General features: G+C 47.4%; 1 protein-coding gene across 1 annotated transcript; it reads right to left on the reverse strand.

Annotated features, from left to right (window-relative positions):
* Positions 1 to 258: 258 nt before the first annotated feature.
* NR1H2 (nuclear receptor subfamily 1 group H member 2) lies at positions 259 to 12,929 on the reverse strand. Its single transcript, XM_056863291.1, has 8 exons — positions 12,851 to 12,929; positions 12,594 to 12,743; positions 10,070 to 10,339; positions 9,714 to 9,958; positions 7,213 to 7,392; positions 5,866 to 5,965; positions 3,768 to 3,976; positions 259 to 411 (listed from the first exon to the last, which is right to left on the reverse strand). Exons 1-8 carry the CDS (start codon positions 12,888 to 12,890, stop codon positions 265 to 267), a joined length of 1,341 nt encoding a protein of 446 aa, XP_056719269.1. The 5' UTR covers positions 12,891 to 12,929; the 3' UTR covers positions 259 to 264.
* Positions 12,930 to 15,126: the final 2,197 nt, after the last annotated feature.

The following is a 15,126-nucleotide window of genomic DNA, read 5'->3' on the forward strand; positions in this document are numbered from 1 at the left end:
ACTTGCATCTCCCCCCCTGCCCCCAAAAAACCAAAAGAACAAAATCAGGAGGAGGCAAGTGCTTGATGGAAAAAAAGTAGATGCAGGGGAAAAGTGCTTAGTAGCCCCTTGCTGTAATTCCTCTGTCCGGACCACAGTCCTTCCGTTACCAGTTTATGTTGAGGTTCAGAGAGTCCTTAACAGGCCACAATGTTTCCTGGGGCTCAGGAAAAGTGTACGTAAGAGGGAGGGGCTGTGGCCTCCCCTTATCCCCCGCCAAGATATCTACTCGTGAACATCCCAGATCTCGGAGAGAAGTGGTGGAAGTTTCTTGTCTTGAAGACGCAAAGCGAAGACTTGCTCAGAGTGTACGCTGCTCAGGGTCCGCAAACTCACCAGCTTCATCAGCATGCGTGGGAACATCAGGTGGTCCTATGGAACAGTTGCGGAATATTTAGTGAACAGTACCTCGGTTAAGAGTCCTCAGCTCTCAATACATTTCCACTGTCCAATACATTTCCAGACATATATATATATCTGCTTAATGCTTAGGGTTGCCAGGATCCCTCTTCGCCTCCAGAGGGAGGTTTTTGGGGCGGCGCCTGAGGAGGCAGGGTTTGGGGAGTGACTTCAATGCCATAGAGTCCAATGGCCAAAGTGGCCATTTTCTCCACTGATCTCTATCAGCTGATCAGTTGTAATAGCAGGAGATCGCCAGCTAGTACCTGGAGGTTGGTAACCTTATTAATGCAGTCAATTGAAACAGTAAACGGGTTGGATTTTGTCTGCTGTTCTGTTGCAGAACAGATCCATGATATCCAACCCATTCCAAGTGTAAAAAAAAAAAAAATCTCAAAAAGAGGGGGGAAATCTGACGCTAAGTTGCCCATTTAACATTTAAAAACAAATGTAAGGTATAGGGCAGGGGTGATACAAATGTCACCTGGCCGGGCCATGCTAAGCCTCACCAGCCCAGAGCAGGACTGGGTTTGTGTGTGGCTGCTTTGGCTGGCTCGCAGGCCGGGTAAGAGCTCTCAAGGGGATGGATCTGCCCTGGATCTGCCCTGCGAGCCATATGTTTGATACTCCTGTGATGGCTTCTTCTATGCACACACATACACAGGATGAAATGTAGGTAGACTGAGGCATTCTGGGAATGTTGCAAGAGACAACTTGGCCAAGGCAGTAGTACAGGATTCTGCCATGCTGGGGTGAGTGGTTTTACAAAGAAAGGGTGAAGAGACATGTGTTGACACACCCTTACTTGCTCCAGGGAGGAAGCTCCCTCTGTGATGCCACTAATGACATCACGACAAGGAATGCAGCTGGATTGATTTTCAGCGGCACTTCGGAATGCCACCTGCTTTGGGCAAGGATCCTGCCCCCGTCGCAAGACAGACTGTCAGGCCGACAAGGGTGGAATGAACAACCAGAGGCACACTCTGGGGACTGGGCTGTAGTTAAGAGAGCGTGAGCACTAACGTCACAGAACAGCAGCAAAGCAAGTAATGTAGCTCACTGATCTTTCTAGTACATTTTCATCCCACCTTTTCCTGCAAACTCAGGAAATCAGGGTGGTGTACATGGTTCTCTCTGCCCATCTTATCCTCACAACCCTGTGGGCGTCGTTGTGCTAGTTGCGCTCTCTTAGGTGAAGGAACCCAGTGAGTCACATAACCATCCTATGCATAACTAGGAACCAGGAAGGACATTTCCGTTCTTGCCTCCACAGCAAAAAGACTTATCAGAGAGCTTTTTCTCTCTCTCCCATAATACTAAGGAGCCCCGTGGCGCAGAGTGGTAAGCTGCAGTACTGCAGTCCAAGCTCTGCTCACGACCTGAGTTCGACCCCGACGGAAGTCAGTTCCAGGTAGCTGGCTCAAGGTTGGCTCAGCCTTCCTTCCTTCCAAGGTCGGTAAAATGAGTACCCAGCTTGCTGGGGGTAAAGGGAAGATGGCTGGGGAAGGCAATGGCAAACCACCCTGTAAACATAGTCTGCCTAGTAATCGTTGGGATGTGACGTCACCCCATGGGTCAGGAATGACCCTGGGCTTGCACAGGGGACTACCATTACCTTTTAGAAGAAGGTGGTTGGTTTTTATATGCCAACTTTCTCTACCATTTAAGGGAGACTCAAACTGGCTTACAATCACCTTCCCTTCCCCTCCCCACCCTGTGAGGTAGGTGAAGCTAACAGAGCTGTGACTTTCCCAAGGTCACTCAGCTGGCTTCATGTGTAGGAGTGGGGAAACAAATCCAGTTCACCAGATTAGCCTCCACCGCTCATGTGTAGGAGTGCGGAATCAAACCCAGTTCTCCAGATCAGACTCCACCGCTCTTAACCACTGCACCACGCTGGCTCTCTTTTACCCATAATACTAGAACAAGGGAGCACCCAATGACAGGCAATAGATTCAAGACGGACAAAAGGGAATACTGGACTCAACAAGGAGTTAAATTGTGGGATTCACTACCAGAGGATGTAATGATAGATACAAGGACAGATGGCTTTAAAAGGGCATGAGATTCTTGGAAGATCATTCCATCAAAGCCATGGAGACTCGAAGGAACCCTACTGTTTGTTGTATCACTATGTCTTAGTTATTTGTGACGGCTAACAGCCATATACAACAAATTTTCTCGGCTCTTGACTAAAGGGAACATCCACATCTAGAGAGACGAGACCTCTGGATTTTAGTGGCAAGAGGCAATGTGGCTTTCGTCTGGATACCCTGTTTGATGGCCTTCCGGAGCAATGTGAAACCAGATGCTTGACGAGAGAAGACCACTGGTCTGATCCAACAGGGCTGGTTTTGTCAGTCTCCCTACTGTACATCAGATATGACAGTATTAGCCCACGTTGCAGAGTTGTGGTAAGGATCACTGAGATCATGCAAACTATAAAATACTATATAAATGTTAAGTCTTAGGATTAGGTCTCGAATCTCATGGTGCCCAAGAAACATCCTTCAGTGAGCTTGGGGGGGGGGGAACTCTATACTTCAGCAGAACTGCCCCCCCCCCCATGTATGCCATTTTTAAAGAGCACAAGAGATCATTTTAAGGATTTCCCAATTTCACTAATGTGGTCCTTCATTCACAAGAGATCATTTCAAGGAATTCCCAATTTCACTATTGTGGTCCTGCATTCAGGGCCTTTCCACCTTCCATTCCCTATGGATGACCTGCTAGGAAGGGGCTCATTTGACCTTAAAAAGATAAAAGGTCATTCCTGACTCACGGGGTGACGTCACATCCCGACATTTCCTAGGCAGACTTTGTTTACGGGGTGGTTTGCCAGTGCCTTCCCCAGTCATCTTCCCTTTACCCCCAGCAAGCTGGGTACTCGTTTTACCGACCTCGGAAGGATGGAAGGCTGAGCCAACCTTGAGCCGGCTACCTGTAACCAACTTCCGTCGGGATCGAACTCAGGTCGTAAGCACAGCTTGGACTGCAGCTTATCACTCTGCGCCACAGGGCTCCTATTTGACTTTATCCACAGTCAAAAGACAGGAGGTGTTCCAATCTGCAGGAAGAAGGTGGTTTTTCCCTTTCCCTGCCAAATCACTGAAGAGTGAACCCCTTGGGTTCCTTATTCCATCAGCTGGGAGATCCTGGAGCAAGATTTGCTGAAGACCAACAGGTTGTCATAACAGCAAGTTCTGCCAGATCTTGACCTTGAGTTCTGAAACCTGAGCAAATTTTGCCCCTCACTCCCTTTTGCATGATTCCAATTTCCCATCGCATTTACTCCACCACACTCCCCACTCAGTGCCCAGCCCAGACACCTGCGGACGGTTGAGGCGGATGTAGGAACTGAGGGCCTCGATGTAGGGCTGCTGCAGTGCCTCCACCAGGCCGTGGTCCTGCACGTTGGGCCGGTCAGCGGAGAAGATGTTGATGGCGATGAGGAGGGCGTACTCAGCGTCATCCAGCTGCAGCTGCCGCATGGCCCGGGAGAATTCAAAGATGGGGTTGATGAACTCCACTTGCAGGCCTGACGGAAGGGGTGGGTGAAAGCAGTACGTCAGAATAAAAAGGGGACGTCTTACTTGCCAGGTAGAAATATGCAATTGCCAGGGAAATCACTGCTAAAAACAAATAGGGACTACCGCCAGAGACCAAAGGCAGGTAACGGGATGATCATAAAGTAATCTTGATACACTTTTCCCAGAAAAAAATAACCTCCCCATGGAGTGCCGTGTTAATGACACACTAAAGTATGGAGGTTCAAAGTTCCTGCTGAGCCAGAGAGCCTGAAACAGATACACCCTTTTTGCTCTCAAGACTGTACATACAAGATAAAGACACACAAAAGACATATCACACTCAGAACTGGCTAGATTCCAGATCCCGGGGGGACAGTACCACCCAAACAAGTGGGCCACCCCAGAAGATGGCTAAAACAAAACCAGGAGCTTGCCAAATCTGGAAACACAGTTTCACTGAAGGTGATACAAAATACAACGAAGTAACAACAAAAGTAGTCGAACAATAGAATATAGAAGTACAAAATTGTTCAGAAGGTGAGTGTCATCAGAAGCCGAATGATATCTTCTTTGTTCAGTGGAACTGTGTAATACAAGTATTTTTCTTGTCAAGGTCATAAGTGCTGGTTTTTTGCAATACACGATTGTCAGAGCACTAGTCTTTTTTCGATTACCAAATCTGGAAACACGGCAATCTTTACAATGACGATTTAAATATAATTAATCTGCTTGGGAAGGTTGAAATTGTGTTATGGTAAAACTATATGGACTGATGTTAAGTTTTAAGGGATTAATGTATTCAAGTGTGTGATTTCTGCTGAAAATTCTGTTTTAAAGCAGCAGGAGCTTGGCCACCTTCTGGGCACCTTGGCCATCTTCTGGGCATGAAGTATGGGCCACTGGGGGTGGGAGGCAGTTGTGGATTTCCTGCATTGCGCAAGGAGTTGGACTAGATTACCCTGGTGGTCCCTTCCAACTCTATGATTCTATAAAATCAGAAAATCAGGATTTTCCTGTACAGCAACAACAGACTTCTGATGAAGCTGATGCAATTAGTGAAGCAAAGATAAGATTCACAAAACCTTGTAAACGTGCATAGTTTTGTTGCAACTTGTATAGATTGTTTTGTTGCATAACTTGAATTATTTGTTGGAAATCACGTTTTTGAAATGATATAAACCATCATATTCAGTGTATCAGTGGTACTTAACGTTTAAATCTGGAAACACGGCAATCTTTACAATGCCCTTTCACCAGAAGTATGGAGAGACAATTGACACAACACTGGCATGAATCTTTTATTTGCAAGGGATGCTTTTCTGAACAGCAGTTGCTTGTGGTGCTAATCCTAAACAGAGTTTCACCCTTCAAAGCACACCAAAGTCGGTCAGTTGGATCCTAATAGCTTTTCCAGTAGTGAGAGAAGGCCTGCTTTTGACCACTTGGAAAGGCTACGGGTTGGATCCAGCCAGGTTTTCTGCTTGTGAAAAAGGACTAGCAAAACCAAAAATCTATGCTGGGGATTACTGGAACTATGAGCACAAAAGCCACGTGGGGCAGGGGATTTAGGCGAGACTGGATGAAAAAGCTAGAAACAACCCTGTGTCAGTGGTCACAGGACACACCGTGGACAAAAGCCAAGAGGGACGGGAGCAACAGCAAGGTGCAGAACTGAACAAGGTCCGAGCAGTAAATTTGGCAGGATCCAAACTATATGGCTTAGAAGACTGTAACTGTGTTTAGGATTGCACTGCAAAAAAACAAACAAACAAAAAACAGGTTTGGGGGGGGCCCTTCCTTTCCAATTCTTGATAAATTTCCACTGGCATGCTGCCCCAAAGAGAAAATTTTCTGGGAACAAGCTCCCAGCCACCCCCGGTACGTTGACCCATCTCACCTGCACGGTGAAAGTCATCCTTGCTGTAGGTGAAATCTTTAAGAAACGTAATACACTGCGTCTCATGGTTATAGCGTCGTGCTGTCTCTAATAGCATGATCTGTGGAGGCAGACAGGTGCAAAGCTGTCAGGTGCTCTCTGTTTACATCTAATTTACACGTACGCCGATGGACAAGATACGCAACGTCGTTGTCCTAAAGTAGTTACCACGTTCCCTTTCCAGAGTTAACTATCTACATTCTGTTCCCAGAGTAATTCAGCATAAGGCTTAGCTCACACTATGGGTTGCATCCAACCAGCTATGGGTTGCATCCAACCAGGGAGGCGGGGTTTGTGGGACATGCAAGGATAAATGCCACATGGCTGCAGTAAGGAGGGGAATTGGGTGAGACTGAGTGAAAAAGCTAGCTGGATCCAACCCTGTTTGAGCTCTACTACTTGAGACTCTATGGGTGGGCCGACACGGTTGAATTCTGCTCTATTAAAACAAAACAAAAAAGACCAGATTTGATCCTTTACCCTGATCTCTGAAACGTAATACATACTCTTCTCCACTTTATACTGTAACTTTAATAAGTTGGTCAACTTAGACAATCCATAACAAACCAGTCAAATCCTGCATATAGAAAACAATCATGTCCCTAAACATGGTAGTTTTCTGTGCTGGTGTTTTTTAATGGTGTCCCCCCCACATCAGCAGTTGTGAGTGGTACAGCCCACAGATTACCCCTTCAGTGAAAGATCTTTTGTATCTGTTTCGCCCACAGATGCAACAACTCCCAATCTGCGTAAGAACGTAAGAGAAGCCATGCCAGATCAGACCAAGGGCCATCAAGTCCAGCAGTCTGTTCACACAGTGGCCAACCAAGTGCCTCTAGGAAGCCCACAAGCAAGACGACTGCAGCAGCATTGTCCTGCCTGTATTCCATAGCAAAAAATATAATAGGCATGCTCATCTGGTTGTGAATAGGTATGTATCATGACTTGTATCCATTTTGACTAGTAGCCATGGATAGCCCTCTCCTCCATGAACATGTCCCCTCCCTTCTTAAAGCCTTCCAAGTTGGCAGCCATCACCACATCTTGGGGCAGGGAGTTCCACAATTCTTCAAGGCTTATTCAATGCTGAACTCTACTTTTTGGAAGCAGGACATCCAACGCTATCAGGTATGCGAGATGCCATTCATCAGTTACAACAACAGGATCCAGCCGTATTACTGAATATGCTAGGTTGCTCAGGAACAGGGCGCAGACTGTCCTAGGCTTGGAAATAACACTTATAACCTTTTAAGCCCCTAAAACAGAGAGTTTGGACCTCGCGGCGGGACACGCTCCACGCTCGTTTACCTCAATAGTCGAGGCCTTGAGAAGCGCGATCTGGTCCTCCCGAGAGAGCTGCAAGAAGCCAGGCACCTGCTTGGCAAAGTCCACAATCTCCTGCACAGAGATGATGGCCAACTCCGTGAAGTGGGCAAAGCGTTGCTGGCGCGCCTCCCGGCTGTTGGGGTCGCTGCCCATAGGCCAAGGCTGGGGGGGGGGGCAAGGCAGAGGAATGGCAAGAGATGCAACAAAGACAGATGAGGAACGAGGTGAGTCTTGGAAGGCACTCACGCCATACAGGCTGCCCAGCAAGACTCTGTGGTCATTATGTTCGTCGCCTGCCCCCCCCCGGCCACCCCATCCAAATTCTACCATCAATTTCTACCACCAAAGAAAGATTGGCTAGGAAAACGTATGCTGTACTCTTCGTCCAAACTAGCAAAACACTTCATTGTATATAACGCAAAGGTGAAAAAAGTAGTAGTTTTTTTCCACCTGTAGAAATGGCACAGTTCTCAGGATACTTTCTCACAATAGCTACTCTTCTTGGAGACCAGGCCCTATGTGGAAAGGCTGAGGGGGTTGGGAAAGTTTAGCCTGGAGGAGGTTGAGGAGGGACATGATTTATCTCTCTAAGTATTTGAAGGGCTGTCACTTGGAGGGCAGGGAGCTGTTCCTGTTGGCAGCAGAGGACAGGACTCGCAATAATGGGTTTAAATTGTGGGCGGAAAGGTACCGGCTGGATATTAGGGGGAAAAGTTTTTACAGTTAAAGAATTGTTCGACAGTGGAATCAGCTACCTAGGGAAGAGGTGAGCTCCCCCTCACTGGCAGTCTTTAAGCAGCGGCTGGACAAGCACTTGTCAAGCATACTCTAGGCTGATCCTGCATTAAGCAGGGCGTGGGACTAGATGGCCTGTATGGCCCCTTCCAACTCTATGGCTCTACGATTCCTAAGAAGCATCACAGAGTGTACTAGGGAGACCTTTATGGATTCAGGGGCAATGTGTACTAAAAGTCTTTGATTGGACAAAAGTTACTTCGGCCAAAATGGAGGGGAAAATGAACACCGAAGTACAAGACGAAAGCAAAGGAGACTTTTCACTAATTTAGCAGCATTTAAGTGGAAAACAGATTTAAATACAGTCCGCTCTGCTTTTATTGAGGTTTTGGTTTGACTCCCAAATGTTGATTTTTCTCCATCTAAACTTAGCAAGAAGAGAAGATCAGGTAGAAATCCTATCTCATTTGAAAAGGGAGCTGTGAGTTGCCTCTATTTCTTTTTTAAATGATGCCTGGTGGCTAGTCAATGGACAACTTGAAGGTACCAGACTATACCAATGAGTGATGAGGGGACGGAGTGTCTGTGATGGGGAAAATTCTTCTGGCATTCTGCCATTTGCAAGTGAAGAGGGATTAAAGTGGAGGAAAAGGGATGTTTACCTGTCTGTGATCAAGAAAGTCTCCAGAGAGGGAGATGCATAAAAGGGTGAGGAGAGATGGGAGTGGCTCAAGGTATTTTCACACCTAAGGTTGTGTGTGTGCTAAGGGCAGTCAAGCTGCTTCTGACATATGGCTACCCTGCATATTGTGTGTGTTAAGTGCCATCAAGTCGCTTCCGACTCATGGCAACCCTATGAATCAATGCCCTCCAAAATGTCCTATCTTTCACAGCCTTGCTCAGATCTTGCAAATTGAGGGCAGTAGCTTCCTTTATCGAGCCAATCCATCTCTTGTTGGGTCTTCCTCTTTTCCTGCTGCCCTCCACTTTTCCTAGCATGACTGTCATTTCTAATTACTCTTGTCTTCTCATAATGTGACCAAAATACGATAGCCTCAGTTTAGTCATTTTAGCTTCTAAGGTGAGTTCAGGCCTAATTTGATCTATAACCCACTGATTTGTTTTTTGGGCAGTCCATGGTATCCATAACACTCTCCTGCATATTAATATCCTCCAAACCTGCAAATTAATATCCTCCAATTAATATCATTGCTCAGGCCTTGCAAACTGAGGGCCGTGGCTCCTTTATAGTCCATCGATCTCATGTTGGGTCTTCCTCTTTTCCTGCTGCCCTCCACTTTTCCTAGCATGACTGTCATTTCTAATTACTCTTGTCTTCTCATAATGTGACCAAAATACGATAGCCTCAGTTTAGTCATTTTAGCTTCTAAGGTGAGTTCAGGCCTAATTTGATCTATAACCCACTGATTTGTTTTTTTGGCAGTCCACGGTATCCATAACACTCTCCTGCATATTAATATCCTCCAAACCTGCAAATTAATATCCTCCAATTAATATCATTGCTCAGGCCTTGCAAACTGAGGGCCGTGGCTCCTTTATAGTCCATCGATCTCATGTTGGGTTTTCCTCTTTTCCTGCTGCCCTCCACTTTTCCTAGCACGACTGTCTTTTCCAGTGACTCTTGTCTTCTCATAATGTGACCAAAGTACGACAGCCTCAGTTGAGTCCTTTTAGCTTCAACTGGGCATTTGTATATCATCTCTACCCCAAAATTGTCAAGAAATTACCGTGACTTTGGGCTGGTCACTGAAGCTCCTCTTGTTGCATTGCTGTTGCGCGGCGACCAGCTGCTGGATCATGCCTTCCTGCTGGGGGGTGAGGGGGGCTGGCTCGGGCTGGAGCAGGGTGGGATCGTAGGGCACAGGGGGCACCCGGAGAACCTCACCTCCACCCCCTTCCCCACCTGACACCCCTTCCCCGTCCTGCTGTTTACGGATCTTCTTTTTCCGGATCTGCTCTTCAGAGAGAACGCCTGAGGAGAAACCAGAGACATACCCCGAGTTTCAGCTATGATAAGGCATCTCTCTCTTCATCTCTCTCTCTCTCTCCCCCTCTTCCTGCCCCACATCTCCCCAGCACTCACATTCCTCCCTCATGCCCGCCTGTCGGCACTTTTTCAAGCGGCACTCCTGGCATTTGCGGCGCATGTACATGTCCATGTGGCACTGCCCGCTGCTCTTGCAGGTGTACGTCGCCCCCTTGATGACGCTGCGCCGGAAGAAGCCCTTGCAACCCTCGCAGCTGAGGACGTTGTAGTGGAACCCCGAGGCCTTGTCCCCACACACGCTGCACACCTCGTCCCCCAACATCTTTGGGGCAGGGCCCTTCTTGCGCTTGCGGGTCGGCTCCTCAGCTGCAGAGGAAAGGAGGGAATTGGAGGGAGTAGAAATGATTACGAGAACCGCGGGGCTATTTGTCTTCCTGAACATCAGTTACTTTTGGCACATTACAGTTACAATTTCAGCCATTGCCTTTCCTCTGCATAACAACCCTAGAATCATAGAGTTGGAAGGGACCACCAGGGTCATCTAGTCCAACCCCCTGCACAATGCAGGAAATTCACAACTACCTCCCCACCCCACACCCCCAGTGACCCCTACTCCATGCACACAAGATGGCCAAGATGCCCTCCCACTCATGAGCTGCCTAAGGTCATAGAATCAGCATTGCTGACAGATGATCATCTAGCCTCTTCTTAAAAACCTCCAGGGAAGGAGAGCTCACCACCTCCTGAGGAAGCCTGTTCCACCGAGGAACCGCTCTAACTGTTAGAAAACCCTGGTATTCCTTGGTGGTCTCCCATCAAATACTTGCCAGGGCCAGCCCTGCTTAGCTTCTGAGATCTGACGAGATCAGGCTAGCCTGAGGTATTTAGATCAGGGCACCTAGATGTGTGTGTTTTGCCATCAAGACTCAGCTAACTTATGTAGACCCCATAGGGTTTTCAAGGCAAGGGACATTCAGAGGTGGTTTGCCATTGCCTGCCTCCATGACACGACCCTGGCATTCCTTGGAGGTCTCCCATCCACATACTAGCATGGGTCAGGGCAGAGAGTGTGTGACTTGTCCCAAGGTCACCTAGCAAGCTTCCATGGCGCAAGTGGGGATTCGAACCTGCGTTTCCCAGGTCCCAGTCCGACACCTTAACCACTACATCACGGTGGTTCTCACATTATAATGTCTGCAAATAATTCTCAATCGCTCATAATACAGGCTTGTAATCTTAACAGCACAATTTGTCCACAAGGGGAGATGAAGCTGAAAGAATGGGGGGGGGGAACCTCATTCAAGAGAGCCAGCATGGTGCAGTGGTTAAGAGCGCTGGTTTGGAGTGGTGGATTCTGATCTGGAGAACCGAGTTTGATTCCCCACTCCTCCACATGAGTGGCGGAGGCTAATCTGGTGAACTGGATTTGTTTCCCCACTCCTACACACGAAGCCTGCTGGGGGACCTTGGGCTAGTCACAGCTCTCTTAGAGCTCTCTCAGCCCCACCTACCTCACAGGGTGTCTGTTGTTGGGAGGGAAAGGAAGGTGACTGTAAGCCGGTTCGATTCTCCCTTAAGTGGAAAGGAAAGTCGGCATATAAAAACCAACTCTTCTACTACTACTACTACTACTACTACCCTCCTCAAGTTATAGAAGTGATGGTGAGGCCCATCACTGGATTTCCCTCCCAGTGTAACAAAGGTGTAAAAAGCAGTCATGGAGGTATGTATGGGTATTAAGGTAGCCATTTATCAGTGAGCACAACAACGGATGAGCTCTTTAAAAAGGAAAACTTTATGTATGCTAATTAACATTTGTACATGCAAATTAGTACTATAACTTAAACAGAAATACCACACATAAGGCCAGCCCTGCCTGGCAGCAGGCAAAGCTCAGCTCCTTGACTGACAGCCTGTTACGCAAACCTTTATGAAGTTTCTTCAGCAACAGCACACACACTTCAGCCAATTTTAAGGGACAGAAGCCGAACCAAGGCATTTAAAAAACACAACAGGACCGGGAATGGGACATCTCACCACCCTAGTGCATATGGTGATATGGGGCCATGGCACTTGCCCCCATGCTATTTCCCTGACTGAAAATGTTCCTCTCACAGGCAATTTTGAGCCCAAGTACAAAAAAAAGGGGGGGCAGGCACCTAAATTGTCTTATATTCCTACTAAAGCTAATGGCGTATTGGAGGAGTAGAACATTTTTTTAATTGGATAAATGGCCCAAGAGAAAAGGTTAGCCCCTCCCCACCAGGGCCTTGATCTAAATCAAGTTCTCCTTAGGCAGCCTTTACACATCAAGAGAGCCGATCACAAATTCCCAGTTTAACGTAGTTTGGTCCTTAGATCAAGCAAAATTTCTAAATAAATGGTTCCGCGTGTGATAAAACACTTTCAGTAGTGTTCCTGTCTTAAAACCGCAGGAGGGGATGGCATGGGGGAATGTTCCGCCATTTTGAAAAACCTCCCTGCATGCAGAAATGTAGAAGACAGAGGAAAGGGTGCTGGAGCTGCTACTTCTCTGTGGCTCAGTTCAGAAGTAAACCAAAACCACAGTTTATTTTAAGTGTTCGTTTGTGAAAGCAGGATTTAATTCAGACGCAGTCACCTGGACCCAAAGCCGAGTCCCTTTCCCCCGCGCTGTGCGTGGAACTCTCTCCATCGTCTGTGCAAACCGCCTCAATTTTCACAGCACCCAAAATTTCTGGCCTGGTCTCTGTCCACTCGTCTTTGACCTGTAGAGAAGGCTCCCCATCTTCTGTGTAAAAACAAGGAGAGGAAGTAGAGAAGGAGATGTTTGATATTTAAAAAGCCCAGCTTGGTTCAGTAGTTCACTAGAAGGTTCGTTGCCAGTTACTGGCTTACCCAATGGTAACCGAAGTTCATTGGTGCCTGCTTTGGCCATCTCAGGGCGTCAACCACAGCAACATTGCATAATGCAGCCCTAGAACCAGGCAGACAAAAAGGAAGAGCGTTCAGCTAGGCCCACACTGTCCCCCGAGCTCGGTTTCCCCCTTCTCCTCCATCTCCTCAGGAAAGGGACGAAGGCACCTCCATTTTACCTAGTTGTAACTGGGGGCAGATGCTTACTCAAGGCCTTGAAGAGGGCAATCTGGTCCTCCCTGCACCACTTCCTCCATTCAGAAAGAACATTCCCAACCTCTCCTGTCTTTTCTGTTACCTGAGGTGGTGACAACACACCCTGTCTTATTTAGACTTATTCCTTCCGTTCTCATTATCTTCCAGCTATCTCATAGATTTTGGGCAAAACCCAATCCCCACCCCACATCCCAACATATGGACTACCACAAAAGGTTTCAAAGATGCTCCCCCTCACCCTTTGCTCCTGGAGTACCCCCCACCTCAACCAGTCAGTGAAGGCATGAACTCATGAAGCTGCCTTCTACTGAATCAGACCCTTGGTCCATCCAAGTCAGTACTGTCTACTCAGACCGGCAGCGGCTCTCCAGGGTCCCAGGCAGAGGTCTTTCACATCCCCTACTTGCCTAGTCCCTTTTACTGGAGATGCTGGGGATTGAATCTGGGACCTTCTGCATGCCAAGCAGAGGCTCTACCGCTGAGCCACAACCCCTCCCCAAAACACTGAAATGTCTAAACGTTATTTATAGGGCCTTCAAAATGGAATAGGCAACAGTGTCTCCTCTCTCTGTGTACAACTACAGAATTCACACACTTTGCTTCATGTATCTATTGAATACAGTTGTATTCCAGCCCTCCTCCAAGGAATTCAGGGCAGTGTACGTCACTCTGCCTTCCTCCACAACTCCTCACAACCACCCTGTGAGGTAGGTTAAGGTGACAGAGCGCGGCTGACCCAACGTAACTCAGCAAGCTTCATTCATCTGTCTCGTCTCGACTAAAGGTAGCTGCCTTTTGGTCTCACCTCTCACGACTTTTCCTTCTTCCACGGCCTCCCACACTTACGTATCCCAAGCCTCTCCTTTCTGGTGTACAATGTGGTAAAAGTGCTGGCAACAAATTGTTTCCTCAAACCTCACCTTTCTCCCCACAGTGGGGAAGAAACTCAGCTAAACGATGTCCACATAATAGGGCTCAGGGGGTCAGGAGCTTGGAACGGGGCGGGGGAGCGGTCGAAGGAGTGGTCTGAGGAAGGGCTGCAAACGGAAAGAGAAACGGAAAGAATCCTCTTTCATTTATTGACTTCATTCTTAGTCCGGACGCTCAAAACCGATGTTGCAATTAAAAACAACACAACAGGAAGATTATAATGCACACAAGGCAATAAAAACCGGATTACAAAATTAGGGAATGTATAAAGGGGGGTTACAAAATTGCAGAACGATACAACAAAATCAGTACAATATATAACACAATGAAAGCTGCCTAAAGCTTCACAGGCAATAACTAGAAGCCTGTTCCCTTTATAAATATTTATGACATATGGATGGTAATTTCAGAAATAGTGGCATTCACCTTTTATTTATTTATTTAGTACATTTGTATCCTGTTTTTTCCTTCTAAGGATCTCAGGGCGGTCTACGTGATTCCTCTCCCTTGCCTCTATTTTATCCTCACAACAACTGTATGAGGTAGGTTAGGCTGAGAGAGAGAGAGAGAGTAACTAACTTTCCTAAGGTCAGCTTCCAGCGTGATATAGTGGTTAAGAGTGGCGGACTCTAATCTGGGGGATCAGGTTTGATTCCCAGCTCCTCCACGAGTGGTGGACTCTAATCTGGAGAACCAGACTGGATTCCCCACTCCTCCCCATGCAGCCTGCTGAATGACCTCGAGCTAGTCACAGTTCTCTCAGAACTCTCTCCCCCCTCCTTCTTTCAGATTGCCCCGTTTTTTGTTTTGTTCTTAAAATGCTTTTTTATGTGGCAATTGGGTTTGGGGGAGGGAAGGAAATCTTCTCTCACGGTGAGCACTGTGAAGTCAGCCAATTACAGAGCAGCATTTAAAGGGGTGGGACTTGATTTGCACTTGGGAGACAGCTTTTCTGTATTCATGGCTCGATTGGCACACAGTTTCGTCCCTGACCATTCCAGCCAATGCATACAGTTTCCCTCAAATCGGGTTACATGAATGTGCAATGAACCCAGGTCCAACCAGGGAGATCCAACCCATGCATAAAAGGCCTCATCCTCGTCTACCTCACA

This window comes from Euleptes europaea, chromosome 18 (assembly GCF_029931775.1).
Source record: "Euleptes europaea isolate rEulEur1 chromosome 18, rEulEur1.hap1, whole genome shotgun sequence".
Classification (NCBI taxonomy): domain Eukaryota; kingdom Metazoa; phylum Chordata; class Lepidosauria; order Squamata; family Sphaerodactylidae; genus Euleptes; species Euleptes europaea.

Bases quoted from the DNA above. Each gene is read 5' to 3' on its own strand.
- NR1H2 (XM_056863291.1), bottom strand. From the start codon at position 12,890: ATGGCCAAAGCAGGCACCAATGAACTTCGGTTACCATTGG. The intron at 9,959-10,069 runs GTGAGTGCTGGG...GTTTCTCCTCAG, and splicing joins GGCGGGCATGAGGGAGGAAT to GCGTTCTCTCTGAAGAGCAG. The intron at 412-3,767 runs GTGTCTGGGCTG...ACTGTTCCATAG, and splicing joins TCCGCCTCAACCGTCCGCAG to GACCACCTGATGTTCCCACG.